The 25,336-nt window shown below is 38.9% G+C and overlaps 1 protein-coding gene across 2 annotated transcripts in view; it reads right to left on the bottom strand.

Moving 5' to 3' along the window:
* rcan2 (regulator of calcineurin 2) overlaps positions 1 to 25,336 on the bottom strand; it is a 75,168-nt gene that overhangs the window by 3,121 nt on the left and 46,711 nt on the right. The window contains exons 1-3 of one of the 2 annotated variants that reach the window (XM_084432453.1): positions 22,902 to 23,111; positions 12,657 to 12,830; positions 12,082 to 12,253 (exon numbers count right to left, since the gene is read on the bottom strand). In XM_084432453.1, coding sequence (XP_084288579.1) covers positions 12,082 to 12,253; positions 12,657 to 12,830; positions 22,902 to 22,988 — 433 coding nt within the window. In that variant the 5' untranslated portion in view covers positions 22,989 to 23,111. Of the gene's footprint in view, positions 1 to 12,081; positions 12,254 to 12,656; positions 12,831 to 22,901; positions 23,112 to 25,336 lie in introns of those variants that run through there. The other variant, XM_084432452.1, reaches the window with a different exon arrangement.

The raw sequence follows: 25,336 nt of genomic DNA, 5'->3' as shown, positions 1-25,336 counted from the left end.
AAAAATAAAAATTGTGTACATAAAATGCTTACATCCATGCAACATCCAACTTGGATCCCTGGTTTCACCTTGGTGAGGGTATATGATGTCACATGGTAATGGTTAATGGTAAACAATCCCTTTTAAGCAAATACAATGCATTAATAAGTCAAATTTACTTCTGTGTGGTTTAAAAAAAACTGTTCAGCAAACATTTGCAGAGAGAGATGTGCATTTTTACTTGGTCATCTGCATCATTGCTATTCTGTCTGCAATATAAAGCGAATTTCCCACTTCGGACTCCTGAACGGAATGCATATTTATCCTGCAATACTAACAATGAGAGCTAGAGGGCGCTCTCTCTCCAGATCTCAATGTGAGAAGAGTGAGGATATTTTAGGCTGCGGTTTTGCCAGAGAACACCAGCAATGATCCATAGCATTACACGCAATAAACATACTGTACACCGAATGCACTGGGGAACAGTGTTCTATATCCAATGCTGAAAATCCTTAACACTACCAGAATGAGATCTGTTCACTTAGAAATCCCGTCAGTCGGAGCAGTCTGGAGGGGTTTCCACACTTCAGGTAATTAAAACTACGACCGCACACGTTCACAAGAGATAAGCAGCTTTCCTGCATCTCTCCATCCCTGTTGCACGACGGCTGGATGAGGGTCAATATTTGAAATGTGTTAGACGAATTCACTCTTTTTGTGTTTGTTTGCCAGATAGAACAGAACAGGGAGCTGAATCAAAGTTTACCACTGTGCCTTTGGGCAGCATGTGTGTGCAGTGCATTGTGGTCACCCAGAGGATCCAGCACACTCTAAAGACCCTCTTATCTTATGCTTTTAGAAGTCTCTGGCTTACACTGCCTTTCTTCCCCTTATGTTTTTATCCTGTGCGCTCGTAATTCCTCGCACACAAACAAACTTTGAATCTTCTCACTATTTTGACCTAATTCCTCAATCAGTTACGCATCTTATGTTTTATTCATACAAAACGCACTCGCTCAAACAATTCCTCAGCTATGTTCCTACAAATTTACAACCCCTCGCATTCCTCTTCTCCAGCACAGCCTCCTGAGGGCTCAGCTTCTCTCAGAAACCTGGGCATGACGTCAATGCTGCAGACTGACGTCAAGGGTCAGACAGTCGAAGACAGAAAAAGCAAGCAATCAAGCTTGTTACCGCAGAGATGAAACTTTAAAGGCTTCCTAGGCCGTTAGAAACCCTACAAGGGGATACAAACATAAGGTTGTTTGTGGTGATGTTACTTCGCCGTCCCTCGTAAAGCTGCTAAAAACGAGTCTTTATTAAATCAGCAGTGATTTCATTGGCATGCGGAGCACATCTCTCCAGCTCTGTCCTCCGCCACTCATCAAGAGCTGTGTGCGTGTGTGTATGACAGGCGTGCACCGCTGAGAAGGAGAGAGGTGGTGAGCGAGTGTGGCTGCGGAAAGGCCAGATGGATTTCGTCTGGTTAGTATAGGTTCAGTGGGCCGGCACAGGGTATTTTTAGAGCATTCTTTGGAAAGAGGGGCAAAACACTTTCTTCCGTTCATCCTTTTAAAGTCCTCGTCTCCAAAAACACAAATGACAATTTCTGCATTCCTAAGCAACCGTCCTTAAAATAACCCCCCTCTTCTGATTGAAAAAATTAACCCTTTATAGCGAGGACCTCATACGAGCAGGAGCGCACAAGGAAACAGAACCAATCTGATAATCCCAGCTGCAGACTGAATAACAGCCCGTGAATGGATAATGACTCGTGCAAATTGCTGCTTATTTGGCGTCAGCCATCTGCCAGCGTGATTGAAAATACCCTCAGATAAATAGTAAAAAGTGAGGAGCCATGCTGTAGCGTACTTTGATCCATTGACATTATGCCTGTTTCAAACCTCTACAGTGGCACTATAACCTTTCGGAGTGCTGGTAAATCCATCTGGGTTTCCGCATGGAGTGATCAGCAGTGTCAGGATAAAAGTGCAAAAACTGCACCTTTAGCTTACCACAATGGCAGGAATACTTTTGAACACCTTTCATGTTGTACACATTTAATGATTATGATCAAACATGAATTAACGTTGAATAATCTAATATTATTGTGAAATATTATTACGATTGAAAGTAAGGGTTTTGTATTTGTATATTTTAGAATGTAATGTATTCCTGTGATGGCAAAGCTGAATTTTCGAGCCCGATCTCACGGGAAAACGTACAAATTCTACGAGGTGGCTTATTCGTACGAATTCATACGACCTGACTCGTACGATTTTTGCAAAATCGTACATATTTTACGAATTGGCCAATTCGTATGAATTCATACGAATGACCTACCCCTGACCCCGCCCCTAAACCTACCCATCACGTGGGTTTAGACAAATCGTACAAATTCGTACGAGTGAGGTCGTACGAATTAGTACGAATTAGCCAACTTTTTATCATTCGTACGAATTCATACGAATTGGTCGTGAGATAGCGTTGAATTTTCAGTAGCCATTACTCCTGTCTTACAAGTAACATTTATTATTATCATTGTTGAAAACATTTGTGCTGCTTAATATTTTTGTGAAAAAGAGGATGCATTTTTTTCCAGAACTATTTGATGCACATACAGTTCAAAAGAACAGCATTTATTTGAAATATAATATAAATGACTTTACTGTCACTTTTGATCAAACGAATGCATCCTCAAAGTATTTCTTTCTTTCTTTCTTTCTTTCTTTCTTTCTTTCTTTCTTTCTTTCTTTCTTTCTTTCTTTCCAAAAAAATGTAATAAAAATCTTACAGACCCCAAACTTTGTAGTAAAACTAACCACAATAAATGCTGTAAAAAGTGTTGTTCATTGTTAGTTCACCATACTTAATGTATTATTATTATTTGGAGGGTTCTAAAAGCATAAAGTAAATATTCTTTAGCTCAGGATAGTCTGCAGTGAAGTCAATCAGTGTTGTCCTGACATCATTTTCATGTGTTCAGGTCTCAAAAACATACTTGCTCAGAACTGAAACAAATTGTGTATGTCGATGTCTGTTATTTTTAGGGGACCGTTGGACCCCTGGCCCTCATTTTGAAGAAACTACTGTGCATGACAGTTCTTAACGCAGTTATGCTAACAAATAGACATATGCCACATAGTTTGAGATCTGAATCCAGTACAAATATAAAGCACATGGCTCTCTAAGCCTCAGATCAGGTTCATAGGTGTTCAATTGAAAAGTTCTTGTGCTTTGTAACTATAAGAACCCTCTCTGGGCCCTGCACACACACCCCACATGCTTGGCTCCAGGTCTGTTATCTAAGCGTCCACAGATGCAGCAGGAATATTTCATTAAGTGCTTTTGCTTTCTCAGGGTGAAGCGGCTGGGTATGCGCCTTGTAAACAGAGCAGGGAACAACAAAAGCCTTTTGCTTTAATGAGCTGGAGTGTGCGTGTATTGCTGTACTGTACAATTTCAGTGCGGGCCATGTGGAAACACAGCCTCTAAGACACAAACTTGTGTATGGAAACACACGCTTAACAATGGAAAAAAGCTTCCTTCCACAACAACCACACTCATTATTGCCATCCGACAGCAGTCTAACATAGTCAAGGTGCCTGGGCTGAATGGGCTGTTTGTTTAGCTTGCCACATGGTTCCACTTGAGTGCTGTGGATTGCTCACTAGTTTGTACCGTCTCCTCTGTTACCTAATTGCCTTCAATTGCTATTAACATGCGCCGGCTTTGTGACTGAAGCCCATCACGGGCGGACAAGGTCAAAACTTTGAGGCAGTGAAACGTCACTGAAGCGGCAAAACAGATCTCAGTCAATGTTATGTAAAATTAATATTGAAATTAGGACTGGCCCATATATAACCTGGGAAAACCCAGACAACTTCCGGCAAATTTAGATTTGCTCTGCAAGTAGTCTGGCAAAGAGCTCATTCAAGCCCATATCTAATCCGTCGAAATCGCGGCACCAATCAGAAACGTTGGGGCGGGCTTTACACGATGACGATCGCTCTGATTGGTTTTAGGTCTATCCAATTGCGCCCAGAGGCATTTGAGCGACGTCCGTTGGTGAAGCGCACCGACTTTTAAATGCATTATTATATTCAAATTGCAAACACACGAGGACAGTCTCCATGAAAGACCCACTGGCAGATGAACGTGCTACTACATTTCTCTCCGAAACGGTAGGAAATTAAATTAGATTTAATAGAGGATTTTAACTGTGACAAGATGATTGACAGGGCAGTTTACGTGACAGGATGCACGCGACAGATCCGTCCGATAGAGATGACGAAGTAGTATGTCCCAAAGCTTGCCTACTTTTTTGCTACACATTTAAAAGTAAATACCTTTTCTTCACAAAAAGAGTACATACTTTTATGGCGTAGTAGCCTGGCTAACGTCAGACCTCGTCTCATTGAGACGTGGTCTGGGAACCACATGTTCATTTTCTCGTATTTGAGGCGTGGTTTACGAATGCCCAGAGCCGTTTATTGGGCGCTACGAATGTCTATCAAATGCGCCTGTACGTAGCTCATAGCCAATCGTTTCAATTATACCAGATGACGTATGTAGAGCGACAGAAATTCGACGAGGAAGAAGACGAAATAAACTTGCGTTCTAAACTACTTAGAACACTATCTAAGGCTGCATCGAAAGGTAACTTCGCGTCTGCTGCCATGTTGGATCCATAGATATAAACAAACTGCTTCGGTGTGTCGCATAGACGTCGTCATCGTCTTGCTGCTCCCTCCCCGTTCTGTGATTGGTTCCCTTTTTGAGGGGAAAATCTGGTCCATGGTGTCCAGGCTGCCTAGCAGCGTGAATAAAATCGCGCTGCGCGCAAGGCAGCATGGGGAAACCCAGGCTAATGGCGTAGTGTAACTTAGGCGAATTGGGACACAGCATATGGCTTTACACGATGACGATCGCTCTGATTGGTTTAAGGTCTATCCAATTGCGCCCAGAGGCATTTGAGCGACGTCCCTTTGGAAATGAGTTGAAGCTTTGCCAGACCATAACTCAGTTACTACTGAGAATGGTCTGGTTTTAACCAGGCTAGCCCATATATTGAATATTCATGAAATATTTGTGAAGATTCTGCTGGCAATATAAAATGTTTTTATGCCTTTTAATTGATAATTTAGTTTATGAAATAAAGACAAGCATGCTTTATCTTGCGTCTCTGCTTTAAACTTCAGTAGGAAACAGTTAAAGGAGCTGTATGTAAGAAATGTATTTCAATTAATCATAAAATGGCCCTGATATGTTACTAGACATTAAGAAATCATGTTCATTTCAAATACTTATCTCACTGACAACAGTAGTACGGCCAGGATAATGTCATTTAAAAAGTGAAGTTGCAGCCCTCAACTGATGTTGATGTTGTCATGTTGTGTTTTGGCCTGAAGCGCCACCCTCCACCTATCTACCAATCACGAAGTCAGTAGTGTTTCGGCACCGGGGTTGCCAACTCTGCTCTAGTTACCACAGCTACGTTCCTGCTGGATCCTGCAGCCTATCTGGCAACCTCGAGTCAGGGGGGAGGGGGAGGGGATACACCGCTCTACAGTAATTTGAAAGTGATTGCAGTACCAGTTTTGGCCACAATCTTACATACGGCTCCTTTAAGCATAATTCTGATTTAAAGATTTGTTCGAGTCATCAGTCAAAAATCTTCACTGAAGTCTCTAATAGTATATCAAAATATCTAGATAAATGTATCCCTTTTTTAGCTGCAGCCCTAGGTGAAATGGGTATATTTGAACTGAATTATGCAATTCAGTGTGCCTTAGGCTTGTCTAGATGCACTGCATCTACTGTAGTAACATGGGGCCTAGTTTCACATGGTTCAATGCTGCTCTTTCTTCATTTAGACGACTTTGTCAGGCAATTAAGTGGTAATCAATAATAATAATGTACTGTTCTCTAAATTCACACTTAATTTACATTAAATGTTATAGCTTAAAGATTTAAAGCAGAGGATTAATTGTTAATTGTCAGAAGGTGCCAGCTTGATCTCTGGAGTGTGATCTCCCGTCCTGTAATCCAGTTCAGATTGATTTTACGCAAGCATACGTGACGTTTTATCCTCAGACAATTTATATTTGACGCTTCTTTCATTTTACAAATGTGTTGGAATCTAATGTGACAAGTGAATGATTATATGTAGTTCTTAATTAAAAAAAAAAAAATTTTAGTAGTGGTATTTTGTCATGTACTATGTCCTATGTATGTCCTATTCCACAAATGAAAGAGGTGGTTTCCATTAGCACAAAATCATCACAACCATAAGCATTTTATCGGCATTATGCAATAAGCAGAGATTAACAAAAAAAGGCTGGTGGCTTCTTTTCTCACCCTAAGCATGTGGAAACATTTCTGATTGGCTGACCTCAGAACAGGCTGTGAAACCACTAGAAAAGTGAAGCTGTTTCAATGTACCGCTCTGGGATTATGCAACTCTGAATGACTCACTTACACAACCTCCCAGCAGCCTTTGAGGGGATATGGCCACTTGATACAAATCTAGCACTGGTGTGTATGTTTATATATGTGTTAGTAGTAAGTGTTGTATGTGTCACTGTGATGTAAAACAGTGTGATAGGATGCATTTTTCCATTGAGCATGTTGCTGTATGGTGAGCTAAATCAAGGTTTGGCTGGTTAGCATAAGCAGTTAGCCCCTGCTTTTTCCATTGACATCGTCATTCAGATATAAATATATGTAAAAATCTACAAATATTTTATAGTAGATGTTTTATTACTTCTTTCTGTCACAAGTTGATTGCGAAAAGCTTGGGACTGTGCATATTTTTGTGTTGCTATCAGTCATATATGTATTGATTTAAATTATTAATTACATTCATAATTTAAATGCTTTAACAAAAAAAGAATGAATCATTAAATTATTTTAAAAAACAATGCAAATCATAATTTAATTTATTAAAAAATATAAATGAAAAGTCAATAATTAAAAGATTGATTAAAACATTTATTAAAATGAATAATTTTGATACCTTTTTGATTGTTTTTACAATCTAAGGGTGTTTTCACTGGCAGTTTAGTTGAAAAAATGAGGCACGGTTCGCATGAAAAATTGGTAATGTGAAAGCTGTCATGCGGACCCGGGAACGGACCGAGTTACTGAACCTGAGGAGGTGGTCTGAGTTTGGTTTCACTGGAACCAAAGCCACTTGAAGGCAAGCCTGCAACCTTAGCCGAAAAAAGGGTAACACCTGCTAACCAGACGAGAGGCCGTGGATGGATGTCTTATTCATTTCTGTGGACAGTGATTGACTGTCTCACAACTCAGTGAAGAAATTCAATGCTGTCAAGGCTGTAATGTGATTGGTTATCAAGGCACACATGATCCAAGTTAGCCTTTTACGCTTTTTTCCAATGGTAGAGTCACAGACCCTCGTATCTCCCAATAATAAGACCATGGCTGCATCTGAAATCGCATATTTCCCTACTATAGTAGGCTAAAAGAAGTGTACAAAAGAAGTGTATATATAAATAAAGTAACCTGCGCATGCGTTTTAGCCGATGACGACGTCATTAGTTCAACAAAACACATAAAGGAATGACAGTGGGGATGATTTACCTTGGATACGAGCGAGAGCGTGCAGTGAAATAGTGTTTAGTGAGTGCAATCAGAGCGGCAAATGAATGGCTCACAATCTGCTGTCTCCTCAAAAGAGTTAGTTCACAAGCAGCAGAAAGTCACCTTCATTCAACGTGCATACAGTAAACCCAAGTGTTGCACACTCGTGTGCATAATAGCATTAAATAATAAAAAAACACACTATGGGCCCTATCTTGCACCCAGCGCAATTGACTTTGAACAACGACGCATGTAGCCTATCATTCCTATTTTGCACCCGACGCACAGCGGACTTTTCCCTCCACAGACGCACGTCTGTAAATTAGGGAATGAACTTGCGCTCCCGGGGGCGGTTCAGCGAAAAGAGTCCCGGCGCAAACGTTCCCTGTTGCTATTTTGCTGTTCCAGAAAACAATTCCGCCACATTATTATACGCCTGTTTAACCGAAGCTAATTTGGGTGTGTTTCTCCATCCCCAATGTCACTTCTCTGTGTTTTACGGCCCTGACGAGAACGTCGGTCTCCTCGGCTGTGAACCGCTCCTGGCGTGCGCCTGGCAAATCCGCCGTTATAATAGCAATCCGCCATGGAACAAGCGCGCCTGCTCTTAAAGGGAATGTGAGATGTCGCTCTGATTGGTTTATTTCACATTACGCCCAAACCACACCTATGAGTAATGTAGCTACTTCAGATCAATCTATTTTAGATTTGCGTCGGGCGCAAGAGTAATTTATCCCGCCGGTATAATAGCAACAGCGCCCAAGACCCGCCCACAAAGTTACTTGCGTTTCGCGTTTGATACTTGCGTTTCAGATCGTTAAAATAGGGCCCAATGTATTGACATGCGTAATGTTTTCTATTATGCGCCGTGCACGTTTGTAATGATGTAAGATCAAGTTGAGTGTGAAACCAGACCAAAGCTGAAGGAGGCACAGGAAAGAATCGCAAAACCTACTGTACTACAATGAGTTATCTCAGCTGAGACTCTCATTGTCCTAGATCTCGTGTACCACCTGTATGTTAGCCTTGCATCTCACATCTCAAACTGTAAAATCTTTAAAGGCAGGGTAGGCGATTTGTTCCAAATTTGTTTGTTTTTTGTTATGCTGGTTGAAAGTCTCTTCACATCCTGATAGCAATCACTAAATTAAGTGGTCTAAATGTTTTTATATGTATATTGTCTGTGGAAGGCATAGGAACATAAAATGTTCGTCTAATCATTGCATTCGGTCCAAATACGATGTCCTACCTGCCCGTCGACATATGTATTTCCATACCTCCGTGCACCCATTCTCACACGTCTTCAGCGCGTTTCATGCTATACAGAGTTAGACAGCCCTCAGTCACTGAGCACCGCAACTGAAAACAAAAGCCATCTTTTACAGTTCCTTCTGAACCGAAACAACTGTGTTCACACCATAACTACTGTAATCTGGAAGAGATGGAAACCGTTGATGATCGTGACTCGAATTTAGGCATTTCAATGGCAACACTATCAATGCCAAAATGAATCTGCAGCAGTCAGGTGTACCGGTCAGTCCTTTTTAAGTTTTTCATGTTCACTATTATTGTAATGTTATGTGCTTTGAGACATGAGGTAGTTTAACGCAGTCTCTCGTCATTTCTTTTGTTTGCTCCCTGCTTGTATGCGTTCATGTGTTTTGAAGGAGCCGTGGCTTTGGAGACACTCTGAAGGGAGGATGGGATCTCATGCTTTCGAAGCTAGCTTTCTTTCGCTAGCCTCTCTGAAAATTGCCTACCCTACGTTTAACAGTATGTAAAGTATTTGACTGAACTACAGAGTAAGCGTTGTAACACTCTGATAAGCTATGACTTATTTGTTTGCACATCACATAGCTACATTACATAAATAATATAGGTTAAAACATCAGTTATACTTAAACACCCTCCGTAGTTATTTAGGAAGAGCCAGACAGAGAGAGATTTAGAATTCAGCAGGATGTTTTCACAGGATTTTGAAATTGATCCCTTGGGGGTTTGATGGATGAGAGTCCATAATGCCAAGCCCTGTTGCATAATTCAAATGTTCCTACTCCATAATCCCCAAACGCCTTTTACACTGTCAGCTAAAAATAGACCAAACAAACAGAGGGTGGCATTCAAAATTGACCTGGTTCCATAAGCGATACTGCCGGAGCTTTTAAGCCGTCATATACTCACGTGCTCTACATGCTCTAAAGCTGTTTGGTTGCAAAACGAGGCAAGATGGACTGAATGACGATGATGCGCGAGCCAGGGAGGCAGATGGATCAGGCTGAGTGATATAATACTGACATATTTAGACGCATTACGAGAAACCGCATGGCACTCTTATGGGTAAAAAAAAGTCTCTCAGATGGATTGTTTAGTTTAAAACAGCTGTGAAAGTGACTGACAGTAACGATGTTGTGCTTTCGGCTTGATTTTGGAAAGATCCAGTTCTGCAGATAAAAGCTGATGGATTCAAAGCAATTCTTAGCCGATGGCTGGGATTGTCTAGTGTTACTGGAAATCGGCAGACAGCAGAAATGCAGCCTGTGTCGTTTATACAAGGTTATTGACATGAGCCTGTTGATATGGATTTGATGTAGAGGACTGATATTCATGAGGCAAGAGTCAATGATAGTAAAAGCAAATCTGCAGAAAGCTCTCTCTGGTCTCTTTTGTCGTAGCGTCTTCTTGCTCTTTCTACACTACAAAAATCATATTCTTAATTAGCATTTTGACTTATTTTGTAGTTAAAATCTCCCTGAAACAAAATAAATATACTCGGGAAGCAACAGCATATTACAATTTGTTTTCAAGTGTATTTTGTCTTACTGCTCTGGCGGATATTTCTTTAAAATCTTTTATATGTGTAAACAAGCTAATAATATGGGAAACATCTGCCAGTGAATTGAGAAAAAATACACTTATATTCAAGATGCAGTTAGGATGAAATGAAAATTCATTAATTTTCTAAATGCTATTCATCATAATTGTGAATTATTCATCCATCCAGGCATGTGTTTTATTAATTTATTTAATTGTTGACCTTGTAATTAATTTTTAAAATAATTTCCGGTGAAACAACAGACTTCTCTTTGGTGATGTATGCTGGACTTGGTGAAAATTTGGACTAAGCCGCTCAATTTATATGGATTAATTTTGCGATCTGTTTATGAACTTTTTGAAGCGTCAAAGTAGTAGTTGCGTAGCTGTCAACGGAGGGACAGAAAGCTCTCAGATTTCATTAAAAAGATCATTTGTGTTCTGAAGATGAAAAAAGTACGGGTTTGGAGTGCGAGTAATTAATGACAGAACTTACATTTTTGGGTGAACTATCCCTTTAAAGCCTTGATGTACCATACACTAGACAAAATGATATGTCCTACTTTACAATAAGTAATCCATTAGGTTTCATGAGTTTACAATGAACAGCAATATTTTACATTATTCATTAATCAAGCGTAATGTTAATTTATAAATTCTGTATTGTTCCTTGTTAATTCATGTTTATGCAAAATATATGAATGTTAATTTATGACTTAAAATGTTAAAAAATGTAGAAAATAACATGAACTAAGATTAATAAATGCATTAAAAATATATAGTTTGATATACTATTGCATTAACTAATATTAACATAGATAACCTTATTGTAAAGCATTTCTTGGTTTATTGGACAATACCATAATGGTGATTCCATGAAATTATCATTTCATATCATATTACCACCACCGTGTTTTTTGTAGTGGTGGACAATGGAAAGGACAAAGGACAAAGATGATTGATGTAACCTAACAGAGTTACATAACGTTATGGAAGAACAGTATCCATTTGTAATTTAATACATGATGCTATAAAAAATTCCACAGAAAATTCATGGTGGCTCGTTAATTGGGAACTGGAGATACACAGTAACAGGAAAGAGACACTGAAAAGGGTCACCCAGAGGTGCTTCGTAATATGCTTATTTACTCCGAGATGGCTGAGCTGTTCCCAGGAGAGCAAGGGCACTCACAGGCCCACTGTATGGAAGTGTGTGTGGTCCATACCAAACACAGCCCCCTGTCTGCACTGTCAAACACCCAGATAAACAGAAGCATCTAAACGGCAGCTTTAATCAAAACACATTACAGCTCCACAAGCACTGACTACAGTAACTGCTCATCAGGGCACAGTGGGAGTCGCACACACACACACACACACACACACACACACACACACACACACCCTTGAAGGTCGGCTGAAGAACGCGCATTGATTATGAGCAGGATGGTGGAAGTACAGTGATCACCTGCACTGCAGTGAAGGGGGGACAATTTAAGACAACGGATAACCGAGTAAGTAATGGATGTGCTTGATTTGAGAGGATAAGGATTTGTAACATGCTACGTGATATCTCAGCATGCAAGGCTGAACTTAAGGGTTCAGGTGTAGACCTTTCATACTAGCACATGATGCACAGAGATAACGATGCCTTAAAACAAAGATTGAGAGCGAGCTGTGACTGACCTGGGCCGAGCTTGGCAACCGCATACAGCAGGTCGTAGTTAATAACCGGTGTGGTCTCGTCAATCTGTTGCCAGCCGACTGGAGGTGAGCCAGGAGGGGAGATGAGGAACTGTTTCGAAGGCTGGGGAGGAGCCAGGTGCAAATTGTCTCCTTCGGATGCTGGTTTCTGCACCTGAGAGCCAGAGAGTGTGTTAGTCCAGTCAGGATTCAGTCGAACAAAGATTGTCTTGAACGCTTGATGGAGAGATCTAACCAGATGTTTCTCAAGTAGCTATTCACAAATATGTGCTATGTATTTAAAATCTATGCAAGAACAGCATTCTATAAAGATTTGGCAAAATTGAACAAGGGCCACACTCCACATAACATCTTATCAGTCAATCTATCAATCGATTGTTCTATTTATCTATAAATGTTCAGACATGGCATTGTAAAAATTTGTATTGTCTTTTCTAGTAATGCATTTGGTGCCACTAATGGCAGCTCAGTGGCACAAACAACATGATATCGCTTGGCAAATGCTTAATTTGTCTTTTGTGTTGTTGTGTTATATGTAACTAACTATCACTTCTCACCTGGGCAAAGTAGAGTTTGAGTTTCTTTCCTCTGAAAGGTGTCTCGTGCAGCTCTATTCTAGCGCTGGCTGCTGCTTTGGGGTTACTGAAATTGATCCGTACACGTCGGAAGCTCTTAAACTGCTGGAACGTCACACCGTCATCGTACGCAAGGAAGAGCGCCTCGAACATTTCCTGAAATACAAAAAAATATACAAGATATATTAACAAGAGGTGAATATTTCAATTCTGTCCACTGGCAAATGTCAAAACATGAATAATTCATGTCTTCACAGAGGACAGAGAAAGTTGAGCAGGAATGCTTCTTTACTGCGCCAGAAACAAGCAAGAGCTGTTCCACCAATATCAATCTCATCAGGGCCACGATAGAATGATTGCGAATAATGTCAGCATATCAATGACAGGATGAACGTCATTGTATTCTTTATGAGACAGAGCAGTTTTTGGACTAGGCACGCCTCGCAAAACATCCAATCAGCTCAGCCAGAACCGGACCCTGTTGGAGAGACAGATTGGCTGAATCTGTTATGACACTTTATATTCATTTCCTGGGCAGGAGAGGAACTGATGAAAGCAATGCTTGTCTCTCATGTCTCTCAGTTCAGTAATCAGTCCTGCTGGGCCTGAGCAACCTTCAGCACTCTCAGCCTAATGTGTTAAAGAGAGGATTTTCCCAAATCAAATGTATTCTAACCTTCACCATGAGGACTTAAAGGGATAGTTACATTTAAATGGATAGTTTAAAGCTTTTAAAAAAACACGCTGTTATGAAACTCCTTTAGGGTAGCATCTGAAACAGGATTGCTGGAATAGAAACACCTTAGAACAATTAGTATTTTCCAAAAGAACGCCATCAAATGTGCGTAGGCTATCACATTCCTGATTTGATTGTTCGGCTTAGTAAGGTATTTAATTGCATTTTTTTCAGAGACCTGTTAAAATGGTTAATGTCTCAGTGTTGGGTTTGCTTTGCCTTTTAAAGGCATTGCACATAAGCACTTGGAAGTGAGGCTAATGTGTACACCAAAAATAGGTATTCAACATGAAACCCCTCAAATATGCCCTAAAATTCTACCCAACTGGTGAAACATTTCAGTGTGATGATAAACAATAATCTAAAATGAGAAACACTTATGCCTAACATGGCATGGGAAAGTAGATATGAAACATAATGTGAGGCCCAAGAGACATGCTTGCTTTGTATAAAACATTTATTTCAGGTAGAGATGGTGTGATGTAAGTTAATAAAAAAGCTTAAGTTCCTGGTTTGATCCCCATATTGTGTCCTTGAGGACAGTTAAGGGTCTCATACTTCCTGCTGAATCATAAAACCCCTCAGGTGTGAATAGTTTATCCTTAAAACCCTGCATGCAAATCAAATTACTTTTGTCTTAGGTAACTTGAGTTTAAGACTCCTGCTTTAAGTGATTGTTCTGTGATAAGTGCACAATTTGTTGCTTTTTATAAAAATGTCTTCGAAATGACTATTTACCATCAGTCACTAGAGACTCTGCTCAATTCTTCCCAACACATAGAATCTAAACATGTCATTTTTAGCATCAGGAATAGTGAATGTGCTCTATAAAAATGTCCAGCGACAGGGGAAGATGAAGGATTCGAGCTGCTCGCAGGTATTCTCCTGCAGAAACAGATGGATAGCTGAGCCAGTTCTCTTCCACAGCGTCAATTCGCCAAACACCTTGTATCCTGTCACAATCTGTGAAAAACCTCCAGCATATTCCTTCATCTCAGTGCCAAAAGTGAAAGTCCCCGGAGATGACAGCTGTGGATGTGTCGTCTCCACCGTGTGTCAGGACGTAAGGTGTGTATCAGCAGTGACAGCTGGGCCGATTCTGAATGACTCAGCGATGACAGGTGACACCAGATGAGTCCAGTGCATTCGGTGTGTGCACATTTTCTATACTCCGAGTTTATGACTCAGCACTTCCCTGAAGTTTTGCATGATGTCAAGTGTACCCAGAGCGAATTATGTAGCCAGAACTTGATGGTGTGTGAAATGCAGATCAAAGCACATTCGTCTGATCCACTGCACCTTGAAATGAGATCATTGACTAACGTCACAGCACTACTGGTCATCAGCATATGTTGTGTTGTGGATGCTGGTGTCCCTATCAGGCATCTTAAAGGTAGGGTATGGGATTTGCAAAACGCCCGGCAGATTTTGAAAATACACAACTCAATTGGTCCTACCTTCTTTCCTCCAACGCTGGCCCTGACTCCACCCATTCGAAGAACATGGGAGGGGGATGGGGGGAGGGGAGTATGGTACGACCGCTTGATTGACAAACTTACTGTCAAATGATTCTAGGTGGTCTTGGAAATGATTGGCTGGAGTTTTTCGAGTCCTGCCCGTTCCACAGATGATTAAATTGCTTAATTTTCATTTCAGTGCTTCTAACTCAGTGGCTGTAAGTGGGTTAGGAATAGGATTTCAAGTGATTTTGAAAAAATGAACAAAAAAGAGAATCACATACCCCACCTTTAACTAGCTTTATTAGCCTCCCTTGGTCAAATAGCTTCATGCCGGTCATTTTAGAAAGGCAGTCAGACATTTCCCAATTTTTGTTGTGAGAAATGGCTTTCCAAATATGAGCTGAATTTTCAGTGGCACACTGTAAACAGCGTCCAGGTTTGTTCACAACTCAGACCAAGTTTATTTCTAGGCTGTTACTGGTGGTTGCTAATTGGCTTAAAGTCAAAAGAGCGAATTACTGATATTTTGGTCCTTATTTTTCAAGTCAAAGTCGAAAAACAAAAACCTGTCTGCTTAGAAAAGTAAAAACAGGTTGGGCTGCGTTTCCCAAAAGCATTTTAACCCTCAGACGGTCCTCGGTCATTTCTGACCGATAAATTTTCTGTTTTGAATTTCTAAAAATCACAGCTTCATCGGAATGTTATGAAACTTGGTGACTTTTATGGCATTAGGTATGTGAATACAAAAAAAAATTGAGGTCATGATCCGAGCATGCTAAGTGGTCGTAAAAAAAATAGTGACGATTTTGGTCTTCGGTCAAAAATGACCGACCCATAGGAAATGAATGGGAAATTGAAAAAAAAAAAAAAAATTCTCCGAATTTTTGTGTGTACAATCTACAAATCGGCCTCAATCCTAAAAAAAAGTACACCGCTGTAAAGGGGTGACACTCTACAACATCAAGAGTACAAAAAAGACACACCCACCCACACACACACACACACACACACACACATACACACACACTTTTATACACATAAACACCAATAAATTTTGATTACAAAAAATCTGTTTAGAATTTTTACACAGCTTCATTGGAATGTTCCGAAACTTGGTGACTTGTATGGCATTAGGTATGTGCACGCACAAAAAAATTGAGGTCATGATTCGAGCATGCTAAGTGGTCGTAAAAAAAATAGTCACACTTGTGGTCTTCGGTCAAAAATGACCCCCATAGAAAATGAATGGGAAAAAAAAAACAAAAAAAAAACAACTTAATATTATTTTACAAAAAGTGTTATAATTGAATGAACTGCATTTTTTGTTACAAATTCTGTACAAAAAAAAAAGTAAATGTGTCCATAAACAGCTGGGGAATTCACATGCCTCTCCATAGAGAACTGTAGATGCCATCTAGTGGTTACACCATGCTCCTACGCTTTCTCTCCATACTCTCACCAGATGGTGCTAATCTGCTTCAAACATTTTTTTTTTGAAGGCCTAGACTCTATCTTAAACTAAAATACTGTATAATTTTATTTTTTTTAAATACATATATTTATATAAATTTTTTAATTATTTTCAATGGCAAAAATAGACCATAAATATTGCATAAATATTAATAAATTCAATAAAATGATCTCAAAATACTAAATTAAAAAGAATAAATATTATAGAACAAAAATAAATTGCATTGGTTTTACTGGGATGGAGGAAGTTTCATTTTTAGGCCTCCGGTCACTTCTGACCGGGAAGGCCCAGGATGTGACTCCGAAACGAAGACCGTCTGAGGGATAAGCGTAAGTTGATCGTAGAACAATTGCCTCCAATGGTCTCTATGATCAACTTAGGCTTACGATGCTTTTGGGAAACGCAGCCCTGCACAATTGGAGTTATCATTCATGTCCATACCAGTGCGGTAAGATTTACAAGCCGAAGGTTAACACTCAGGGTTGATCAAATCACTAACCCCAAGTATGAACAATAATAGTAGTGATTATTATATTATTCACATCAAAAATATACAACATCTGGCCATCACAGCCATGGAATGGATTTAGAAAATAAACCCAAATGGAAACACTGAGGTTAAGAGTATCACTTTATGCCTTGAGTATATGAGACCAAATATACAAAATAATAAACAAATAGATTTAATATTTTAAACAGATGGAGATAAATATAGCTGAAGTATGACTGTACTTTAGTACAACGGGTTACATGGTGTTATGTTCCTTTTTGAGAGTCTTCAGCCGGACATTTCAAAGCAAATTATTTGTAGTGGAAATAAATGACATTCCTTTACAAATATGGACACTGAGATGAAGGGAGGAGGATGCAGGGTTATGTGCAGTGGAATATTTTGCCACTGGCATTCTAAAAATATTACTCTATCTAATCATAAAAGGATCTGTGGAATGATATATTTATATAATTACCATTTTTAAAACACCAGAACTTTGGCGCATGGTGGATTTTCCATTCTCAGTAGATTGATCACACACACACACACACACACACACACACACACACACACACGTATGTCCGACTAACTAGCTTTTCATGTCATTTTAAATTGCATACTGAAGAAAAAACATTTTGACTGCAAATAGATTATTTGTGCACAGACAAACATGTCATTGTTGCCTTTCTTTATGATACTGTTTGTGTATCATCTAGGTTTCTTTCAAAACAAGATCCAATATTTAACTACTTGGTTGGTTGCAGGTAAAGTTTGCAAGTCATGAAAGTGCAGAGAAAGACAGCAGACTGGCAGAAACAACTCAAATTCTCCATAGAAAATATCAGTGGTACTTTGTCTCCATTGAGAGCTGCATATGTGTTCTCCTCAACAGAATGGATAGAAACCTGCGTATATTGCTGTGCTTTTGGTTTGATCCTTGGCACAGATCTGACATCCCTCTCCTCTCCCCACTATATATTTTTCTATTTTTGAACTCCAAGGAGCCTATTGGACATTAGCAAATCGACAGGTCTGCTCCTCATTTACCACCACCTTGAAACACATTTAAAAACAGCAACAGCAGTTGGCTTTAAGTGCCCTCATTTAAGGTGGTGGAAATGAACATTGATACCATCTGGTACTTGCTGGTATAAATGTCATGAGAATCAGATATAATGTTGTCAAGACAAAGTCATTATGGCTATGAAGCTCTGACTACAAATACAATCCCCCGGTTTTAAAGACAAGGCTTAAGCCTAGTCCCAGAATAAAGTGCATGTTTTAGTTGTTTTAACTGAAAGCAACTCTTGCACTGATATATCTTATAATATGTCAGTGCCGGTGTTTGGTGTCAAGATGCATACAGCAGTAATGTGTTTTTCTAAGGCATGTTTCCTTGCTTAATCTAAACCCTGTCTGAGAAAATGGGCAAATTTTTTTTTTGTTACATTTTATGACACTGAGAAATCAATGCATTGTATTTTTACCAATTGGGGCCAGATTTAATAATAGCTTGCGCCAGCGCCAACCTCTTTTGGTGTTAAAAAACTACTGTCAGGATTCACTAAAGACATGCAGTGAAGAATTTGAGCTGAAAAGGCATTGACAGTTATTTTTGCAGCTGACTTTATTGCAATTTATGGGAGGAGCGTATTTAAATGAATCATGCAAGGTGATTTACTAAGGTTTGAGCTCGTCAATTTACATTTTTTTTGCACCATTATTTAACGCCCACAAATAAGCATGTCTTAAGCCAGACACTAATTTGCGATGCTCTTGGTAGATTGCGTTGGTTTCTTTTGGCACAATCCCAGGTAGGGACTCAACAGTACAACAAATGAAATGACTGTACTTCCATCACAGCTTACTTAGCTTGTGCAAGATGGTGTCTGCTCTGACTAAAATACTATTTTGTGTTTTTTTTATCTATTATAGATGTCTTTAATAGATAGCTTTAATTTATTAGTATCAGTTTATATTGATTGTTACCTTTGCAGTTATTTAAATTTCACTTAAAGCCAATCTTTAAAGGGATGGTTCACTCAAAAATGAATGTCATTCATGTCATTCCAAATCTGTATGGCTTTCTTCTGTGAAACACAAAATATGATATTTTGAAGATTGTCTCAGTTTATTAACTATACAGTGGAGGTCAATGGGGTTAAATTTTCTTTGGATCCCATTTTCTTTGTGTGGACAAAAACAGTTGAAAGATTCTTCAAAATATCTTCTTTTATGTCATGGTTTAGAATGATAAATAATGGTAAATAACGACAGAATGTACATTTTCAGACTATCCTTTCAAAATTTAGTTGCAATATTTATTAAAGGTCAAAACAAATGAGAAGTGTTGTCTAGTAGCCTATATTGCAATCACAAAAAGGTAAAGGAGGTAGCTGAAAAACATTAGGTAATTCGCTATGAGCTTGTGCAAGAAAAACAGACATGTTTGATTCGGACGTCAGTGAAACAATTTTACCTGACCTTCTCAAGAACATGTCCATTTTAGGTGAGAGTGGAGCGTTAAAGGACCAATCAGGCTGAATGATATTAGAAAGAAAGGGAAAAATCCTTTGTTTTGGAAGCAGCCAAGCAGCCATGTTAGTTTATAAACAGCCTGTGGTGACGTCTAGGCCGCTGTATGATCTCAACCCACTAAAGCATGAAATTACTGCGCAATGACACACTCGGTTAACAGCTTTTTGCTTGACAGATAAAAAGTCCATCAAGGATAAGAGAGATGCTAAAAATAGCACACATTAGCCCAGTGACACCTCGCTTAACTTCACATAGTTGCTTTCCTGCCAAGATGAACCAAAGCAAGTACAAACTGTGTCAGATGACAATACAAAAATGTAAACAGCAGATATGGCTGGAGACTCCATTAGAATGGAATGATTGGCCTTACATCAAGGAGAAAAAAAAATCAGGTTCTATGCTTTTCCACTAGTCTTTGAGGATAGTGTGGTAGGCATGTAGGCATGCAAGAAATTATAGCTGTTCCTTGGCCAATCTGTGTGTTTACTGTTCACGTTGGGGCTTGAAAACGGTCTTAATAGGGGGTGGAAGAGGGGAAACGCAAAGTGAGCCTAACCTTAACATTAATCCTGAAATGAATGTCAAGTTTAACAGTCCCCTGCTTTTAATCAAGACCAGATCCTCTCCTTGCTGGGAGATGAATTAGCCTCAGAAGGGGGAAGAGAAAAAGGTGAGTTTTTCTTTGCATGGAGAGAGACTATTCATCTTATACAGATCCAGGCCAGATCCTCTCAAGCTCATTTTCCTCAACTTTGACTTCGGTTAAATATAACTCTTTGAATTTACCACTATAAAACAGGACAATGCTTCTCTTAGGGAAGCCTGCAAGCCAAATATTACACGAATACTGGGATCTAGTATAATACAGAGATGTAAACAAACAGAGATAATTGTCACATTGTTCGCTGGCCTTCTGATGCATATTTTGCACAACATTTGTTTTTGCTTGATCTAGCAATCTCTAACCAGTGCATGGAAAAGAGAATGATTTCATTTTGATACACAAGATGATGAGGTCTTTTAATTGTGACGTCATACAAAAAGGGGCCCAGGATGAAAACATAATCTTGAGAGTATTTTATCACAATCAGAAGGACTATCAAATGCTTCCCTCGCAACGTACAAAGGCTGAGAACAAAGAAAAAAAAATCAATAATAAAATAATGAAAATCTAATATTTGGATGCTTATTTGGTGAACTGATCTGACAGGAAATGGAGTCGTGCTGCAGTGCCTGAGATGTTCTTGCTGTTATTAGAGGAAGCAGGTCACCTCCATGGCACCAAGAGAAAATAAAAGTGACCTCCTGACTTGCCGTGTTCCCAGCAAGGAGCAAATAAATGTGGAAAGCCCAGAAGACCCACTGCTCTTCCTGCTATTACTCAGCATTATGGCCCAGCTGAAACTCAGCCCAGTCACAGAGCAGGCAATGTGAAACATGTCACGAGAAACTCATGAGGCAGGAAGAGATGCAGGAAGCATATAGGAAAGATAAAGAGGTATTATATGAGACTGGAAAATATTGGGATATCAGTCTATATTCTTGACAACATTAAAACTTCTTCGTTTAAGGGTTAGTTCACCCAAAAAATTGAAAGGGCAGTGATTCTAGTTTCTAAAGTGATAAATATGGATATTTTTCTGACAAAAATGCATCGTTAAAAAGGCCACCCCTGGAGCAGTACCGATTACTTTTATGATGGATGGATGCACTTTTTTGGGCTTCAAACCCTCAGGCGCTACTCACTCCCATTGTAAAATTTGGAAGAGCCAAGATATTATTTATTATAACTTCGATTGTGTTTGGCTGAAAAAAGAAAGTCACATACACATAAGATGGCTTGAAGGTGAGGGTAAATTATGGGTTAATTTTCATTTTTGGGTGAGCCTTCAGTAAGTCTTCTGAAACCATAGCTTTGGATCTAAATTTGGATGTGGGTTAAAGGGTTAGCAAGTCACATTTTTGGTTTGTTCCTCACACAAAGCCATCATACAGCTTCTGAAGACTTTTTAGTGCACAAATCCTATGGACATTTTTTTTCTTTTTGTGGACTATGAATGGCTGTTGTATGTATCATTTCTTCTTCAAAAAATAAAATAAAAATAGAAACCCGAATTTTGTTTACATCAAAATTTGGCATTTTTTTCTTTTTCTTTTTAGCCTACAAAACACTTTTTTTCTGCTGTCATAAAGACCTCATGGGTGGGGGAAAAATAATATTTACCAATAACAGGACAACCTAAAGGCTGTTCATACTCATGCAGAAAAAATGGCAGACAGGCAGAATAAAATGTGATTACACTCTCTGACAGTAGGTGGCACTTATGGAAAAGCAGAAATACGGTTACACTTTAGTTTGGGTAACACGTTTTCACTCTTAACTAAGACTTTGGCCTCAATAAACTCCTGATTTACTGCTTATTAATAGTTAGTAAGGTAGTTGTTGTAGTGGTTAATTTTAGGTATGGGGTAGGAATAAGGGATTTAGAATATGGTCATGCAGAATAAGGCATTAATATGTGCTTTATAAGTACAAATGAACAGGCAATATAATATGCAAGCCAATATGCAACTAGTTAATAGTGAGAATTGGTCCCCAAACTAAAGTGTTACCAAAAGTGCTGCAGAAGTTTCATTTCTGACACCCGCTTGTCACAGAGAATAGGAAGTTAAACAATAACAGTGTTTGTCAGACAACACTAAATACTGTAGTACAGAGACAAAAGAGTCCTCTACTATTCTATAGGAGCACTGATAGTCATAAAAGAAAAATTCTTCGCTACTGACATTCCTTCCATGCACGATGAGGATACACTACATTCAAATTGTCATCACATGTTGTCAGGACAAAGAGATGTGGCCCCATCAGATCTGACCCTGGTTGCCGAGCTCCAATATTTACTAAATTGCCAAGTACAGTATAATATAGTTCAATTAAAATACACTCCACTGATTCCAAAGGGTGCAATGAAGCATTGTTAACACCCATCCAAATGAAGGATGTGGAATCAATAGTGACCTTGTAGGTCAGACAGAGTCTGTGATGTGAAAGATGAACATATTACAGACTTCAGAGAATGATGGTCAGTCGGGCAAGAGTGTGATGCACTGAGATTAAGTGTATTCTTTGTAATGAGAGGTGTGCGGTGTGAATGAAAAGAGAGTGTACGACTCAAGGCAAACCTTTTCTCAGACAATCCACCAATGAGTGCAAAACAACTATTAGACAGAAAATCATTAAAAGAGGCACATTTACAAACACAATCACTTGAAAGACGAATAAAAGCACTTCATTTCAATCGATGAGCCTTTCAGTGCAAAAAAGTGTCTTTTTCTATAGATTTTTATAATGATGCACTCTAGTCAGTTATAATTACATACGCACACTGTCTAAACATTATAACCCTTTTTATTTGTACTTCAGAATGAAGGATGTCAACGTGACACATGGTCTTAACGTCTTTCTAAATCAGTTACGCCAACTCTTCGCTGTATATACCCTAAACAAGGATGGAAGTTCCTGCCCTACCTTGACCACCCGATTGGTGAACACCTCCACGTCCACCGCGCAGGCGATGAGGGTGGAGATATTACAGTCCACGCTCCTGGAGGGCATGCTGGGCTCACTCAGAGTGAAGGGATGACCGGCCCCTGACAGAGTATATGTGAGCAGCACGTCTGAGTGCTTGGATGTGTTGCTCTCCTGCTCTGAACAGCCTGCTGTAACTCTCAGATAGTGTGTATGTGTGTGTGTGTGCGCGTGTGTTCAGTAGGCGGCAAGCGGAGTGTGAGCCCCCACCTCTCCTCTCTCTCACTCCATTCAGTGACATCACTGCCTCTCTTTATGAATGCTCGCTTGCTCTTGCACAGAGCTGTTTTTAATTCATACGTTAAGTCTTTTCCCTTTCATTTTGTCTCTTTCTTGGGTCCAAAAACACTTTATGTGGTTAAAGTGTGAAATGCAATAACATATTTTCTTTTTCAATGTCTTTCTACCTCTTATTTTTGTCAGTTTATTCCTTCATCTGTCTGATAGGGCAAAGGAAGACAGGAGAGTGACTCAGCACTGCAGATTTATATCGAGTCGCATCATAGGCACTATAGTGAGCGGACGGAAAAGAGAGGTCTAGAACAACAAGGATAGCAAGAGAGAGAGAGAAAGATGAGATCTGAGTATCTCGGCAAGGCAGGTGTATTATTAATATCTCACTCATGTGTGACATCATTCAGCATGCAACAAAAAGGCATTCATAGGGGAGTCTTCTAAATTTAGGTGGCTATTTTTGTTTCTGAAGCCTGACGTCATACTGTATTGATATTTATCTAGTAAACTTTTTTATTTATTTTTTACAAACCCTTGTGAATAGTCATTTAGTGAATAATCAGTGCGACAACGACCAGCTACAGTAAATGCCCTCAGTTACTCAAGGCTGAAAATATTGAATAATCACAATAATTTTGTAATAGGTTTAAGACAATAAAGTACCACCGTGAATATTGCCATGGATTTAAAGGCACAGTGTGTAATTTTCGCCACTAGAGGTCGTAAATTTAAAACAATAACATTTAAAACAATAACGTAATAAGGCGTAGCTTGATGATGCTGTGAAGGAGCGTTGAATTATGGGAGTTGTTGTCTTCACCTCCGCTGCCGATGGAAATCAATCCGACAGGACTCACAAAACATGTTCATGAATGAGGTAATGAAATACATTTTTATAACCGTTACGTTTGATCACATAATTTTATTTCATTTTAATGAATTAGCCGCAAGTAACGTAATGTTTAATGCTAAATTACTCATTCATGACACTTTATTTGTCAAATTAAATGGTGGGGTAACACAGCACAGTTTTACGTGTTCAAAACAATCGTACATTTGAACGTACCCACAGCATTTGGCGAAAAGGCTGACTTAGTACGTATAACACATACTGTATTTAATTACACTGCCATAGACTTGTTCACCAGACTTGTTAAACAGTGTTAGGAAATACCACACCGATATTGATCATCGTTTTATTTTTCCCCTTGTCCAAAACTCTTACATTTACGTTTATTGGTGTTATCTTTGGCAACAGAACCTGCTGCAAACAATAACGAATAATTGTAGTCCATGACGATCAACAACAGAGAGGCATACTAGACGCTGCAACTACTATTTCCACATTTTTTCATGAGATTCACTGTGTTGACATGGTTTCTAGCGGAGGATAATGCGGATATGATGCCACTGACAGGCGACACAATGAGGAGGGGTGTTACACTGGTTAAAATTGTGAATATCTTTGGATTTAAACATTGATGGAAACATTTGGGATAATGTAAGTACACAAGTGAACAAAATTTATAACACTGTGCTAGTGCTTTTTGGATATTTTAGACCATTAGTTTTCCTAAATACAATTTCATTAGACTAGATCTGTTTTCACAGATCATAAAGGTAATTTATTCTTAAAATTACTATTGTTTTGCATTAATAAGTACAGTAACTAATGGTATTACATGTTTATCTTTTCTTGGAAATGCAAATGTGCAGTAAAACACTGAGCTTGAGTGGAGATGCAGATAACATTTATTTTTAACAACAGCCTAATTTTGATAAATTAATTAATTATAAAATATATATTTTATAAAAATATTTATAAAATAATTAATTTTTATTTTTAATATTCTACTCTTATTAAAGGGGTCAAAGAATGCCATTTTTGTACAAGCTAATATGATTATTTAGGGTCTAAATTAAAAGTTTGTAATATACTTTAATAAAAAAATTCTCATTAGTATTGTAAGAAAACACAAATTTTACCTGGTCAAAAACAGCTCTGTTTTCAGCACGCCGTTTAAGTGCATGTGTCTTTAAATGATAATGAGACTGTGTTCTGTGCGTACACAGTTTGTAACACAAAAACACAATAACCATAACGCGTTGTTCATTATAAACGTGGGATTATGAATTATATT

The sequence above is a fragment of the Rutilus rutilus genome (genome assembly GCF_951802725.1).
Source record: "Rutilus rutilus genome assembly, chromosome: 15".
Classification (NCBI taxonomy): Eukaryota; Metazoa; Chordata; class Actinopteri; order Cypriniformes; family Leuciscidae; genus Rutilus; species Rutilus rutilus.
Note: the sequence above shows the minus strand (reverse complement) of the source record. Positions and strands in the feature narration are given on the sequence as shown.